Here is a 16591-nt window from a genome sequence, read left to right on the forward strand (position 1 = left end):
AGTTTGTCCTTCAAGTGCAATCTGAGGGTGAGGTATGTCGCCTACAGCCGTCTTTTCACACACTCCCTCAGAATATATAGTTCAACTCGCCACAGGGAAAGCCACAGAAACTCGTACAGAGTGGTGTTGCAACTAAATGCCAGGTGCATGGCAAGATCTGCATGCTAAAAATGAATTTGATGCAGGCTACAGTTGAATGATAAATATTTACCGAATGTATTTAATTTTGACGTTATGTCTGAGTGTGACACAACTGTCTGGTATAAAACAAACCACCTTGTAGTATGAATTTTGATGCACGTGTTGGTGCTAGAAGTTTGACGGGATATCCAGTGCGAATTGCTTGTTGGCCTGGCCGCAGTCAAGGCTTCGTGACAGATTTCGTACACCAGTCGCCATTCACGATGTTCCACGTCCATACATTCGAAAGACCAATTTTCATAACAATGTTCAACACAACCAAGAAAGATTAAGAAAGAATATAGTAAGAAGTCCTGTTATTTGCGAGGAGAAGCCAGTCAACAGGTTTCATTGATTCCAGAAACACGATATTATTAAGAAATGTTCTTTAATGAAATTTTAAACTAACAATAAATAAATGATAATGGCAAAATACAAACAGCTAAAGACTTACATTTATATTTTCATATGGGACTTGTTTGGCCGTGTAAACATTTTTGGATGCTGCATGGCTTCGCTGCCTTACCTATACCGAACTGAACGGACAACTTAATCGGTCATATGCTTCCATCATTTTCTGCTCTTTGTACATTCTGCGCGTTTGGTCCTCGGCATATTGACACAATTATTAACCAGGAATTAAAGTGAAAGCTGAGAAAGCTGAGGACTACCTTCAAAACACGGTGGGAAGACTATCTTCTAAACTCGGTGGGAAGACTATCTTCTAAGTATGGTGGGATGACTATCTTCTAAGTATGGTGGGATGATGACTATCTTCTAAGTATCGTGGGATGACTATCTTCTAAGCACCTTGGGATGACTATCTTCTAAGTATGGTGGGATGACTATCTTCTAAGTATGGTGGGATGACTATCTTCTAAGCACGGTAGGATGGCTATCTTCTAAGTATGGTGGGATGACTATCTTCTAAGCACGGTGGGAAGACTATCTTCTAAACACGGTGGGATGACTGCCTTCTAAACTCGGTGGGAAGACTATCTTCTAAGTATGGAGGGATGACTATCTTCTAAGTATGGTGGGATGACTATCTTCTAAGTATGGTGGGATGACTATCTTCTAAGTATGGTGGGATGACTATCTTCTAAGCACGGTGGGATAACTGCCTTCTAAACTCGGTGGGATGACTATCTTCTAAGCACAGTGGGATGTGCCCTTGTGGGAATAGTCCTTGAAATGGGGCCGAAACTATAGACGTTGTGGTCAGATTTAAGAATATCCATATGTGACATATGTCAAAAAATGTGCAGATTTGCACATCCGCTCTAGACAGACACATGATTATTGTTGTACATCATAATGTATATGCAAAATAGATATCTAAATGTATATTTTCTACATTGTCGCAGTCTCAGCTTATAATTAAGTCAATCTACAAATTACTAATCGTTTTATATATGAAAAGTTGGCAATAGCCCGATATGAGCCCTTGCTGCATGTGTGTGTTAAATAGATTGATTATACTTTCTCGAGCAATACGAGCAGCAAATACAAATATACTTGAATAAAACTGACGACAGCAGTTTCAAAAATGCTTTTATTCCATAAGCGCCTATTGATTCCATGTATAGATATATCGGTACACTGAAAAATTAAATGTTCAATATTTAAATATATCTCTGCAACAGAGTTTCAAAAATCTATAATTTCATCCGTTTTGTACATTTTAGGAAATTCATAAACTATTTTGAACTGTAACACGTGCACACACAATAATGAATGCTTACTTTTAACATGTCCAAGGCGTGTTTATTTCTTAAATAGACGCGTATGTTTCATAAATGTATTGATTTATTTTATAAATACATGCAGTGCTTTATAAATACTCACATTTATAGTATAAATGCAATAATTTATGTACTAAATTGAATGGGTTTATTTCTTAAACGGAGTGATTTAAAGTTTTCAATGTATATGATCAACATTTTAATGTGGTCTTATTATCAGCTGTTGGATAAACATGTTTAAGTGTTTAGGTATTAAACCTGTTACAATAAAAACATTAAGCACGTTTATTATCTGTTGCAAAGAAATGTTTAAATGTTAAACATTTGTTCTGTCAGTGTATAGATGATATTGAATTTTATGGAAATAAAATATAGATGAGAACAACTTTCACGCACAGCGGGTGGGCCCTGGCAGAAATCCATTTGTGTGTGTTCCATAATCCTCCCTGTATATTGCTTCAAAGATATTGGTAGCCTATTCGAATAAGAATTGTTTGTACAACAAGTGTGGCTGATATACATAGCTTGTAGTAGCTAGTCTCAATGAGCTTACTGTTTCATCTGTGATTGGGATCAGGTTGGTCATCTGGGAAATATCTTTTATGCTATGCGTAATATTTAAAGGACAGATCCATAAATATTACATACGACATTTCTTTAGTCTGACACACAGTAGTTACAATGTCCAGGTTTCACGTATCCTGTTTTATCTGTCAGGAAGTTGTCTGAAATACCTGTGGTATAGTGCTGTGATTTTTCGCAGTTTCTGTTTCTCGGCCAATAAATTTGATCTCATGCATAAGCAGTTGACCGTGGAAGCCGGATCAGGACATCGGCACGACACATGCATGGACGTTGAAAATCGCGGGCGAATGGTAGGCCTACTATCCTCTGGTCGCAGATCATGCCCAGCGAGGTGCGAGGCAAGATGCCCTTTTCCAGCTTCCCTAGCTGACCTCAATAAATGAAGTATATTTGGAATGTAGTGATAAAGTTTAAGTTGTTGCGTTTGTTTTTTGTTGGTCAGCTTCTCAGGTGTCCACTATGAAAAGCAGATTTTTCTTTCAATTGACATATCCTCAATCACGTGACCAAAACAGTAACTAAAACTTTACCACTACCGTGTTTATTTAGCATGAAAAATGAAATAAATCTATATCCACTATATATTATATAGTCGGTCATGTCAGACCACGTCAGATCGTTCACAGATTAACACATCCACTTGGCCAGCTGTATATAAAATTGGCCTAATCACCACGGCCATATCCCTCGGTCAACCACCCACGTAGCGCATTTCTCTCTCATGTTTATTGTATATGCAAGCTTTCGTTGTTTGTCACTAGTTTACACATTTGATTTCCTCGCCATGCAAGTAATCAAACCCAATACAACTGACTGCCCGATATCCTTACATCGCGAGTAGGGAATTGAACTTGCTTGCCCAGGATACCGTTTCACAAGGTGATTCTGTGCTGTTGTTATACAATTTCAGTCTAGTTTGAGCATCTGGGGGCTGTTTCTCAAAGGGTTCGTAACGTTACGCCGGTCGCAAATAATGCCAAGGCGACGTATGCCGTCAGTATGCGACGTCATGGTGATTAGACTGGCGTAACGTTATGACTCCGTTGAGAAACAGCCCCCTGGGTTTAAACAAAAGTTTAAAGAATCTAATGACAAAAGTTGTTCAGAGCGTAGCTTACCATTAATGTCGCAAACTGAAATGCAGCTGTGGTCGTAAGTCAGACGGCTTATCGGGTTACCTGGCGAAGGGCGGTGAATACTCCGGGCACTCAGGTTTCCTCGGCCCTTTAACCTGACAAACATCGCCTACCTGAAAATTTCCTGAACATGGCGTTAAAAACTGATAATATTATAACTCTATCCATAAAATTAGTACATGGAAGTACATATAACGCCCTCTTGAAGCTCCATGTGTAATTCCATGTATAATTAGAGGCTTGATCTCTAAGTAATGGCAGGCATAGGCAAAGTTTAATTCTGGATATATATAATGCTCATTTAAAATTAAAAACCCCTACTTGGTGACGGTTCACTCGGACTCTGTTTGGTTTCTTCCCACCATAATGCTGGCCGCCTTCATAAGTGAAATATTCTTGAGTACGGCGTAAATCACCAATCAAAGAAATAAATAAATACTTGGTGACGGCAGTAAATGAATTGTTAATGGTACGTTTGCTGTAGTTGAAAGAAAGCTTTAAGTTCTCTGTTATACATCAATATTGGCCATGCACAGAATGATTTTTTGTCTAACAACTGAAACGTCGGAAACAAAAAGTTGTTTACATCTTAAGACACTGACAAATGACAGGTTGCGTCAGGCAAATTTGTATTTAGCGAGTTGCGTTTTGTTTTTGTCGTAAGGGATCGATGAACAAACGTTTATATGTATAAATAGTGTTCGTTTTTTTGCTGTCTTCATAAAGCACGAAATTCAGGGGAATATTTTTCACTTCAAAGTTGCAATTCCCTGTGGACAGAGGGTAATCTCTTTCATCCTGGAAGGTCTGTTCATTCCTGTGTCCCCCATATTAGTGTAATTAGTGTCCACTTTCTCGCCGAAGGTCACATTTTACACGTCGGAGTGGATACGACATGTCTTTGTAAACGTCTTAGACTTGTCTCCCTTTGTTTGCTGATGCATGATTAAGATTTCATGCAGTTGCGTACCAGTTGAAAAAATGTCTATATATATATATATATATATATATATATATATATATATATATATATATATATATATATATATATATATATATTGGATATATATACATATATTGGATACTTTAACAAGTAAATAATATATGTAATATATGTGTGTGTACAAAACAACAGAAAAAGGATTGGTAGCCTGTTGTATGCTTAACTGGGGGAATAATCATGTCTTCCTTGGTCTGAACATACCGACTATTGATACTGTGTGAGAGCATGGATGGGGGTATCATTTTTGGTGTCTCCAGAAATATGTAAAAATATATTTGTAAGTTCATGTCGGATACACCAGAAATGACACTCATCCCATGTTCACACACACAATACCAGTAGTTGGTCTGTTTCCTGATGTTGACCGCGGCCCAAGGAAGGCGTGATTATACCCGCCCCCCACCCACCCACCCACCCACACACACACACCCAAAATAAAGCGAAAAAAGAAAACAAATGGGTCTACATTCTGTCCTGGCTTTGGGAGCATCATCAAGTAGTCATAAATAGAAATGAAGAATACGATTCTCTTTTCTTGTAGACCACGAGTTGAGTTTTTTTTCTCTACATTTGTAATTAAATTTAAGGCGTGACGTCAAAAAGCGCTGTGCGTGTGGCACAAATGTGATGTTAAGAACACACAAATGGTTGGTTAGGCGTACGACACTGCCTCACCTTCACGTCAGCTCACCTCCCCTAATATGGTTATAGACCTTCACTAAAGGAATGGCTGCACATTTCACCACCGTTTTTTTCTGGATTCTTCCAACCAAAAACTCAACCCATCACAGAAATCATTAATCTTTAACATGCACATTGCACAAGTGCACGGTGTAATTAAATAAACCATAACGCATGTTTTATACGAAGTCACTGTTTCATATAGTTCTTATTAAATTATTGGTGGAGAAATGCCAGAAATATTTGAACAGGTATGAAAACCCGGGTGTTGCCAAGTTATAACAATGTGTTTGTCCGCCGTAGTACTGGCTCGGGCTAGGGCATTTCAGAATGATGAAGAAATTCAACAGGAAGGCGGAAGGAGGGTTTAGAAGGGGCTTATCCAAAAATCATTACCATCAAATAGGTTACCATAGCAGTTCACACAAATTTATGATACAATGCTCCATTGCAAAACCAAGTATCTCCGCCACAATGGGTTTCCATAGGTATAGAATAGATTTCATTGCTACGTGGAGTTTAACACGAAAGTCATTTTAACGATCCCTGATTACAACTCACAGATACTTCTTCACATAGTTTCAAAATTATCAGTTTTCCTCGCTTCCTACAGATTTAATGAACAGGACGTTTATACGTCCTTAGAATATGAAGGAATATTAGCCGGTTATATGAACAATTAATGACAGGATACAGAAATGGCGTCCTTGGTAATAAAGGAATATTTCTTATTTGTGTTAATGGACATGTATCTGTTTAATCAGCAGTCTTATAGTATCTAGATGACGGTAGTATAGCTTCATCTGAGTTTAGGAAAGTGAACAGTGATTATGTATTGCCGCCCGGTTCAGTGATTTTGGTGACTGGCAATTTGCTTCCGGTGTCAGATCCAGGTAGCGATAGGCTCGCGATCCTAAATATATAGTCATCTTGAAACATTTTTTCATTCGTTTTGTTGGCATGGAGGAATTAACTGTCACAAGTTATCGTATGCATGGGGAGCCTCTGTGGCTCAGATGGTTAGCGCGCTAGCGCAGCGTAATGACCCAGGAGCCTCTCACCAATGTGGTCGCTGTGAGCTCAAGTCCAGCTCGTGCTGGCCTCCTCTCCAGTCGTACTTGGGAACGTCTGACAGCAACCTCCTGATGGTCATGGGTTTCCGGTTTCCACCCACCATAATGCCGACCGCCGTCGTATAAGCGAAATATTCTTGCGTACGGCGTAAAACACCAATCAAATAAAGAAATAAATATCGTATGCAGGTAGATATGTTTTAATCTAACAGCCATATTTGTTTAAGCATGTTGTAGAACTTTACAAATTCACTAAGAAACCCTAGACAAATAGTGCGCCTATATCTCGTTGGATATCCGGTGTTAAATTCGAATGCATCAATCAAACACATACAAGACGGTGCGATTCAAATTGCATAGATTACTGACGTCACATCGCAAGGAAACGAATAACCGAAGTCATCAAATCTGACACACTATGGGTGATTTTTACTTTTTTTTTTTTTTGACCCACTTATGTTTGAGTTTATTTATTTATTTGATTGGTGTTTTACACCGTACTCAGGAATAATTCACTCATACGACTGCGGCTATTATTAAAAGTGTTGTTTAATATAATAAAATTGACTTGAACTGAATGAATTCAATAAGTTAGGCTTTGTTCATATTGTATGGTGTCGATAACGAAATGTTCCTGGGCATACAACGCAAAACTTCAATGAATTTATGCAATGCTCATCCGTAACTATATTAGAAATGATGCTCATAAAAAATCAAAATAAACTCCAAACAAGCTGTAATATAAAGAAAAACATTTCTTTTATAGACTTTGTGTATTTGAGCGGAATTAAGACTAGCTGTAACCTTGTTTTTCCCGTATAACATGTCAAGCGTGGATGTACACATTTCTGTAGCGTGATACATATACGCGACGTGTGTGGTAGAGGGGGCGTAACTCTACCAGTGACTTCACCAGCTCTGTAAATGAAGGCATTCATGACAACTGTACCACCCACTAAATTCCTCTGGATTTCATAACATGGTTGGGGTGTCGTATCTGATGGCATCGCTGTGGCTTTGCAGTGAGACAGCGCATAGATGTGTCGGTTGATAGACAGCCATCTACTCCCAGGATACGCACTTGTGAAATGAATGAAATAATGGCGAAACTGACCTTGAACCCCACACACTCAAACAGGCTTACTTACTTAATCGAGAGAAATGACGTAAAGCTGTATTTTTGACCTCGGAAAAGTCTGAGACAGACTGAGGAAAACACAGTCAACAAAGCTCCGTGACACCTTCCTTAGGAAGCTTGGATGTTTGGGGATAGTGTTTAAAGTTCCTCTAAACGGGATATCTGGGTTAAATTATGACCGTCTGTAGATCTTGTGAAATTCACAATCTTGAATTCCGTGAGCAAACAGTACCGTGTATGACAATCAAAACAGCAATCGTTGCATAAACTACTGTTGCTTAATCAAATGCTTTTTGGCTTGCTCCATCTTTCTTAAGACCTCAAATTCAAACCGTGAAGCGAGATTTACCTTTACATTTATTTATTTTACTGGTGCATGTTTTATGAAGTACACTCAAGAATATTTCACTTATACGACAAAGGCCAGAATTATGATGGGAGGAAATCGGGAAGGGCCCTGGGGAAACCCGTGACCATCCACAGGTTGCTGGGAGACCTTTCCACCTACGACCGGAGAGGAAGCCAGGGTGAGCTGAACTTGCTCACACCAACAGCATTGGTGAAGGACTCCGGAGTCACTGCGCCGCATATATTTTGTATATGGCACAAGCCTTATGGAACTTATATTTTCATTCGACAAATGAGTGCATATAATAAATCAAACACGATAAAAACAATAAAGGCTGAGGACATAAGCACAGTAATTAAAATATCATTTTATTTACATTTGCAATCATAATAACAAAAAATATTCCATCGGCGTTGGAGTCAACAAACCAAGTAAAAAATCAAGAGCCTTGTAGACAACAAGGTAATGGCTCCTATGCTAAAAAAACAGTTTAAAAGCTGTATATAATGGCATTTGCTATACCATCTATTACGCTTTCGAAACTGTTTCGGCTCGCTGAAACACTGTTTTGAATTACAGAATGAAAAATTATTCAGAAAAGATGGCCGTGCTGTTACCAAGATGAGTCCTTTAGGGGCACAAGCAAAACTAGAGTACACTCAGGTGACATCATAAATTGTTTAAACTCAATGCTTGGCCATATACAGACAGAAACTCCTGTTCAACTATCAAAATGTTGGTGAAAGATATCTACGAACGTTTTTCTGCATAGTCTGACAAATACACAGGGATGAACCATATTCAATATATATATATACACATATTATATCATTAATGTTTCTAAGCCAGTTGTATTCATATGGTTAAATACCCCCGCGAAATACCGCTGTAGAAAACGTCACTCTGTCTAAAGGTATCTTTACAATACATAATCTGACTACATTCATTTAGTTTGTTTAGCACTACGATTGCAGTTGGTTTTCTTATAAGGTTAAAACAGCATCTCTACGATCCAGCAGCATTTCTGATATGATACGTTGGGCAGCAAGATTGAGTTTAATGAGGTCGTGATACGTTGGAATGCAAAACATAATAACGAAACACTGTTTAAAACTGAGCAATAACGCTCGCACGATGTATGTAAAGGGCTTCAAAGTTTAGCTAAAAGTTTTATATACCTAGCTAAAACGGTGTCTTCTTCGGAAATGTGTTTTCAGCAGTCCCTGTCCACTTTTCCCAGAGGACACGGCATCAGATATTTCAGTGGGTTTCAAAGTGGTTAAAGTTTTGTGACCGTGGACTGCACAGCCTCACACCTGTCAATAATTGCAGTCTGAACGGCATCCGTCACTTCATAAAAACACACCGATTTCTCCACAGTTTCGAAAAACCCCGCAGCCTCCAAGGCTTTGATCATATTGGTGGAGCATCCAGCTAATAGCACCGTTATCTTTGCTGACTTAAAGTCCTCTATAATCTGCTTCATCATCTTGATCCCGGCGATGTCAATGTACGAGACAGCAGAGCAGTCGAGGACTATGTGGCGAATCCGATCAATGTCTCTCTGGAACACAATGTGGTCACCTCCTAATTCAGGGACACCGTTCTCCAGGGTACTAAGACAACTGCCCATGGGTTCAATGTCCGGGTACCCATTGTTTACGTGCTCCATGTCCAGATAGCCTCCGTTTACCTTGCCAACGTCCAGGTAACCAGTTCTGTCATCAGTTTGTACTGTGTAGGACAAGCCGTGTGGTTGAGCAAGAGAATTAGTCAGCATGCTCTTCTTGGGTAGACTTAGTTTGCTGGCTTGGGCCTTTGGCTCTCTGTTTTTCTTCATGGCTTTAGCCATTTCCTTGGCAAGGACTTTGGGATTTACTGTACATTTATAAAGACTTTTGCGCAAAATTTCAGCATTCGCGAAATAGAAGGATGTTTGAAACTTGAAGACTCTCACTCCGGGAATTGGATGAATGTTGTCTTTCTTCAAGCTGGCAGCCACGTCTTCTGAGTTGGCCTTGCCCAACGCCAGTCCACCCGCCGTCTGACTCTGGAAAAGAACTGTGAATGCGGACACCACGACTCCCACTCCAAGGCCGATGTCGATGTCAAGCAAAACCACTGACAAAAAAGTGGCGATCCAAATCACAAAATCGAATACGTTAACTTGCCAGTAGAGTTTCAGATCTTTGACCTGAAGGAATAGTTTCTTCATGGCAACGACAATCATGGCTGCCAGCACGCAGACCGGAAGTGCATAGAACAGCTTACCAATCACCATGAGGACAAGTAAAATGAGAGCAGCGGCCGACACTCCACTGAGTGTGGATTTGGACCCCATGGTGCTGAGAAGCATCGTGCGTGGAGACCCGCAACAGGAAGGAAAGCAGTGGAAAAAACTGCTGAGAGCGTTTGACATTCCGTAAGCCATCAATTCCTGGTTGTCATCTACTTCTGTGCCGTGTTTCTTGGCACACAGCTTAGCCATACTGATGGAGACGGCAAATACTAGAACGGCTATGATGAAGCACTCGATGAAGAAGGTGACAGGAGTGATCTTGTCGAGTCCAGGCATGGTTGGTGCAGGTATTCCTGCAGGGATCTCCTTCACTATGTTTACATCGTAATTATCATGGAATTTTCCGAAATGAGAAGCCACAGTGCCGAGAATGACGACGATCAGGTCAATGGGGAGGGGGATCTTCAATTTGGAAGCATACCTCTCGTTTATGAATGTCTTTACTATAAACAGGACGGCCACGCACACCAGAGATACAACTAACTCAGCTATGTTGGTGCTGGCGAGTTTCTGGAAAAGGATAATGTAAGTCCGTACAACCTTCCCAACACCGTCCACAAAGCCTACCTTGATGCCCAGCATTTTGGGGATTTGACTTGTGGCGATGTGGACCGCGGCTCCCGTTGTGAATCCACTGATGAAGGAATCAGATAAGTACAAGGTGATAAATCCGAGCCGAAGGATGCTCATGAGGATGAGTATCAGTCCTACCGTCAGGCTAGCAGCCGTGGCTATGGACGCCTTGTGCTCCAGTCCCACCACATTTTCTGACAACAACGACGTTCCGTTTTCGGTAACGTTCTGGGAAAACTCTACGGACAGCGGCAACTTCTCCAGCTCCATTTGGATGATACCACCAGCGAGTATGCTGGTGACGGCGTCTACCCCAAAGCTTAGGTACTGACTAGTTCCAAATAAGACGTAAAAAATAGTTGAGAAGAAGGCGGTGTAGAGTCCGTATACCGGTTGCAATGCAGCTAGGTATCCATAGCTCAGTCCTTGCGGGATGTGCATTATACCTGCTGTGATGCCGGCAAGAATGTCTTTGGCGATCCACTTCTTCCACTTGTATTTTCTCAAGAACTCCGTCACTGGTAACACAGTGGTCACACCTTTCCAAACTCTACGGCGAGAGCAGTAGATCTGGGAGGCGCATTTTTTGGAAAATGCAACCTTTTCTTCGTGTTTGTCCGGGTAATACTTATTAAACTCCTCAAGGCTATAGAGATGTCGGTTCAGAGGAAGGGGCTTCTCGGTTAGAGTCATCTTGGTCTGATTGTGATAGTCGTCTGAAACTATAAACATGAACCAGAGTTACCGACCATTCTATCAATGAAAAAAATCAAGTATCGCTGAAATTTAATAAACGGGTATCGAAGAGTTTGCACGACCGTTAGGAACGGGTGAATGTAACTCACGTGTGTGGTGTGAACAATAATGAACAAAGTGGTTCTAGCCGTAAGATGGTCTGATCTAGACGAACCCTGTAGACGAGACCTGAATGGCATTCTAACGCATGGAGACTCAAAGGACTGTGTCCTTGATAACGTCCAGTTGCTTTTGTGATCACAGCATGATAACCGCCTTCAGTAGCTCAACTTGCTTCGTGTTTTCGCCCCAGATAGTTCTCTTTAATTGTTAAACCTTGGCATGGATCATCTTTTATTTGATCAATGTAAACGTCATATTCAAGAATTTTTAACTTTCACCATGACAGATAGGATTATGGGAGAAGGAAATAGGAGGGCCCTGTGGGTAAATCGCCGATCTTGGCAAGTTATTGACGAACTTTCTCCCATGTGATGTAGAGATATTCCCATCATATTTGTGGAAGACAAGTGGTCTTTAATGATCGTTAAACTGTGTAATCGGCCACACGAGTATCTTTGATCGATTATCACCACCAATGACCCATGAACAGCGAGAACGGGACGATGTAAAATCCCCTGTCCATGTCGTCTTTTGAACCGCACCTCGTGTGTTCTGGACTCAAATGCAAGAACCTTTACCACTCCGCCTGAGCCGCTCACCTTTTAACCTTTGTTTAAATGGAAACGAGCCTGGATGAAATGTTTTGGTGAGTTACCTTTGGTTTTATTATCACAGTTATTAGCTTATTAATGTGTCATATTTTCAGAAATTTTCTGAAAGTTTCAATAATCCTACCGATGATTGTGGGTGCTGAGTATTGATTGGATATAAATTTGCCTATTTATTTATTTATTTATTTATTTACTGTTTGTGTACCGTAACAGATTAGAACTAGTGGTAGGTATGATAAACCAAGATATTCCATCTGACAGGAAATATCGTTCTGAATGTAACTCGATTAAAGAATTATGAAATCGGTAAGTAATTTATGTTAATGAAGAGGATATGCGTTCCTCATAGCTTCGAATTTTATTAAGGAATTTTTAAAGAACTGTAAAAACAGAATTTCAATTTTCACTTGTGTAAAGTTTGTTTTTCAACGTATGTCCTTGCTCGACATTTATCCCTGATTCGGTTTAAGCCAGAGGGGCGATTTACCTCCTTTACAACTTATACAGCCCCCAATGCACTAAATATTTCTTTGCTAGCTTACGATGTAGTTATGAACAAATATAAATACTTCGTGACAATAACGCGCCGCTGATATGCATCGGTGCAGCTATCAATTTATAATGCGCATTTAATATAGCAATGACACAGACGAGATTTCCATCATTGAAGTAATTATATAAATCCCTCGCATATATTGTGGCTCATTTTTCATTTGGGGTAACACAACACGCCTGCCATTTAGACAAACAAAAGAGCCGTTAACAAAAGAATATCATACGAGTTCTGGGCGGATTTTATGCATGCAAAGGGAAAACAAGCTATTTTATCCAGTGTCAATTTCCGCATTGTTTACATCAGTAGTGGTGCAAGTGACATTGATAATGCACGAGAACCGCAGGTGTCGGTAGAATTTAAATGTGCTAAATACAGTGATATACGTACATTGCATAGCCCCGGAGACATTTTTCAAGGCTGTTATGGGACTGGAGATCTGCCGCGTTCCAAAACACGGCGTCCGCAATACGGCAACAGATACACATAGAAAACTTTCTTGTGTTTAAGAAGTTTTACCTATTCATTAAAATTAATAAGGCAACGATCGATTTCATTTCCTAAAAAAAATGTGGAATTTCGTGTAAACGGTTAGCAGTGGACACATCAAGAAAGGACATTTTCTCGAGCATTTGACAACATGAAGATTTCGGGAATGGGAATAGTGTGGTCACTGAAGGAATTCCAAAACAAGAGTATGACCGCATGTCTTGGAACAACAGTCCGCAGTCATCTCGTGAACAAGGATAAATTTTATAAGTTTTAGGCATGCTTCAAGCATTCACTTCAAGTAAAATAAACGCCACACTCAATGGATGTGTCTTTTCTGTTATCGTATTTGTGCATAAAATGTGCTATTTATGAAACATCGTCTTACGACTAAAAATACATCCCGACAATCTGGCTTAATTTCCCTTAATCACAGCATCATCCCTCATCGCTGCCTAAATGCACATCATAGCTTGCATTGCACATCACCCTGATAAAATCTACTAAACTTACCGTGCTGTTTTCCAGGCAATCGCCGAACACTCGCACACGTCAAATAATAATTTCACTTGAACTGGGGATGTTGTAGAATTTGTGCTAAAACCGGTCAAGTCTGCTTCACTCTGTTGTACTAACATGAACTCATTGTGGACACGATTAAAATACCGAGACGAGTTATAGATCAAATAACCAGTCAGCCAATCAGAGCTTATCTTACACAGACGGGCAAATTTTCACGTTAATCCACAGCTGGTGTCAAACCCCGCCCCTATGCCTCCATCCCCACCCCCACCCCCACCCCCAGTTTTCCCAGTAGGGGGTGTGTTGTGCTGAAAACCAACCGCGGTTTTGGGGCATTATTCGGTGAGTATCATGTCAAAGCCAACCTGAGTACTATTCTTCAAACAAAACTTTATCTAATTCAAAACATGCGGACACTAGGGGAGAACAATTTCTATGGCAGCAAATAAAGTGGGCTTCCGGTGGGGAAACACAGCAGGGTTTATAACCCAAGCTAAACCTGAATACGTGTCTAAAATACCTAACATTTCACACCATAAACATGTATTACCTGCGCCAACATTATTTGTGGTTAGGTCTTCCACTGTTCTCAGAAACTGAACAACCTGTGTCAGTTTCCTGCACAGGAACCGTTCAAGGAAAGGTTTTTTGTTTACTGATTTCAGTGATAAAACTTCACAACAAAGTTTGATGTATTACGTAACATAATACCTAATGCTTTGCCAGGACACTAAAATTGTTTCATTCACATTTCAAAATTTGACTTACGCCAAAGCTGTCTTTGTGGTATCACCTTCCATTTTCTTGGACGAGAGATTTATTTTCGTTTCTTCGCGAATTTTGCGACTGAACAGGAAGCCAATTTGTTTAACAGTTTTGTGATTTTCCATTTTTGTTAAATTCATAACTGACAAATTGTTTATCATTCAAACTTCATATGTCGAGGTCAATAAACTCCCGAAACCAAACGGCCAAAAAGAATTGATTTCTACAAAGAAAATGGTCTTACCTGATGAACGTCCGTACAGAGACTTTTATAAGGCTGGGTGGAGTAGACGGTAGATGCCTTGCTTACAACCCTACAGAGATGAATCCCTTGGAAAACTTGAAAATGATGGAGATTCCGGGATTCCTGGATTCCTGTAATTGTAGAGTCATCAAAATGAGATAATAATCAGACCAACAACGGCTTTATATGCTCACAGGCTCTGCGGTAGAAAACAAAGTCACTGGCTTTATTTACCTCGGGTAATAGATAGCCATAGGGCAAATTAAATATTTTAAATTTAGCCAAACAGAAGAATGATATTTTTTCTGGGTCGGTGTCAGAACCTGTTGTAATCCGGTCAGGCAGTGAGTATTTTAGCAATGTCTATCGTTATTTTGATTACTCATTCGATGAGGCCAGACAATAGCTTCTTTGTCGCTCATTGGTTGTATCTTTTCCAATCAGGGACGCCATTAGGCCAACACTAGAAGCTAATGAGCGGGTTATAAGTGTAGCTCTTTAATCTTCAAGATCCCCTAACAACCCCGATATATACGTTGCCCATGCAAATACATAGACAATCAAAACAGCCCTTGGTTTTTCACTAGACAAAAAATAACACGATATCATTACGTTTCGCCTTTATATACTTGTTTCACAGGCATCAAATGTGTCAGGGAGAAAATCGGAACACCCTGGTATAGTTCTTTTGCAAACTAAAGAGAAAAAATGACGCAATAAATCAAGTATAATGTGTTTTTTGGCGATCAGAATACTATTAACTTTTCTGTTAATGTTTGTACAAAACTTCTGGGCGGGAATATTTATAGATCTGTTTTCGGAATGTTACGGGATTGGTGCGGAACAATCTGTACGGCTAATCAAAACATTATTATAAATTGACAATGATCGTTTTTTTTTCTGAAGTTTTGACCGTTTATAATGCAGAAATGAGCATTCAAAACCTAGCAGTATCGTTGTTGCACTAAAACTGTAATTTGTTTACTAAGTGGCCTCAGTTTTCATACATTCAAGTAGGCTATAAGTAAGTAGTAAAATATGGACGCAAGCAGAGATCTAGATAAGACTAAAAATAAATAATGCACAAAAATCTACAAATAGCACAATATCCAGAAGTATTCAAATGTGCCGTATTCTGTACATGTGGCTATCTAAACTGCTTAACTATAAAAGCGACAGAACTTATATACATCGATACTATGCCCATGCCTTAATATTCGGTTAGGAACGAAACCAATTTATCGAAGTCATTGTTACATGGAAAGATATATATATTTGATCATGACCTTTAGCTGCATTACTCTACAGTTGCATAGAATGAAATTCTGGTAAAAGTGTGGTCATGTGACCGTTCCATATATATATATATATATATATATATATATATATATATATATATATATATATATATATATATATATATATATATATATATATATATATATATACACGTTTTTGTTAGTGTTGCCGAAGTTACAAAACTAGAGACACGAACATACTATACAATTATAAGGTCCAAGATCGCATAGAAAACAGATGAACATGTACCTGGCGAGATCTACATTTGTGTGTTTGAAAAACGATTGCACATTACTTACTGGTGATTTAAGACGAAACAACCAATATGGCAATTATCAGCACGTTGAACACATAACCAGGTTCATTCACATATAAAATGAAATTGAAAAGCTGCAACGTACCTGGCTTGCAGTGACTTGTTAACCGAAGCAGTTTGGAAGTTAACTGAAGATGAAAATCAATCAAGCTTATTGATATAAGCGAAGGAT

General features: G+C 39.5%; 1 protein-coding gene across 1 annotated transcript; it reads right to left on the reverse strand.

Moving 5' to 3' along the window:
* Positions 1–9169: 9169 nt before the first annotated feature.
* Positions 9170–11455, reverse strand: LOC135467383 (sulfate transporter-like). Its single transcript, XM_064745158.1, has one exon. The coding sequence runs from the start codon at positions 11453–11455 to the stop codon at positions 9170–9172; it is 2286 nt and encodes a 761-aa protein (XP_064601228.1).
* Positions 11456–16591: the final 5136 nt, after the last annotated feature.

The sequence above is a fragment of the Liolophura sinensis genome, chromosome 6 (genome assembly GCF_032854445.1).
Source record: "Liolophura sinensis isolate JHLJ2023 chromosome 6, CUHK_Ljap_v2, whole genome shotgun sequence".
In the NCBI taxonomy this organism is placed as follows: Eukaryota; Metazoa; Mollusca; class Polyplacophora; order Chitonida; family Chitonidae; genus Liolophura; species Liolophura sinensis.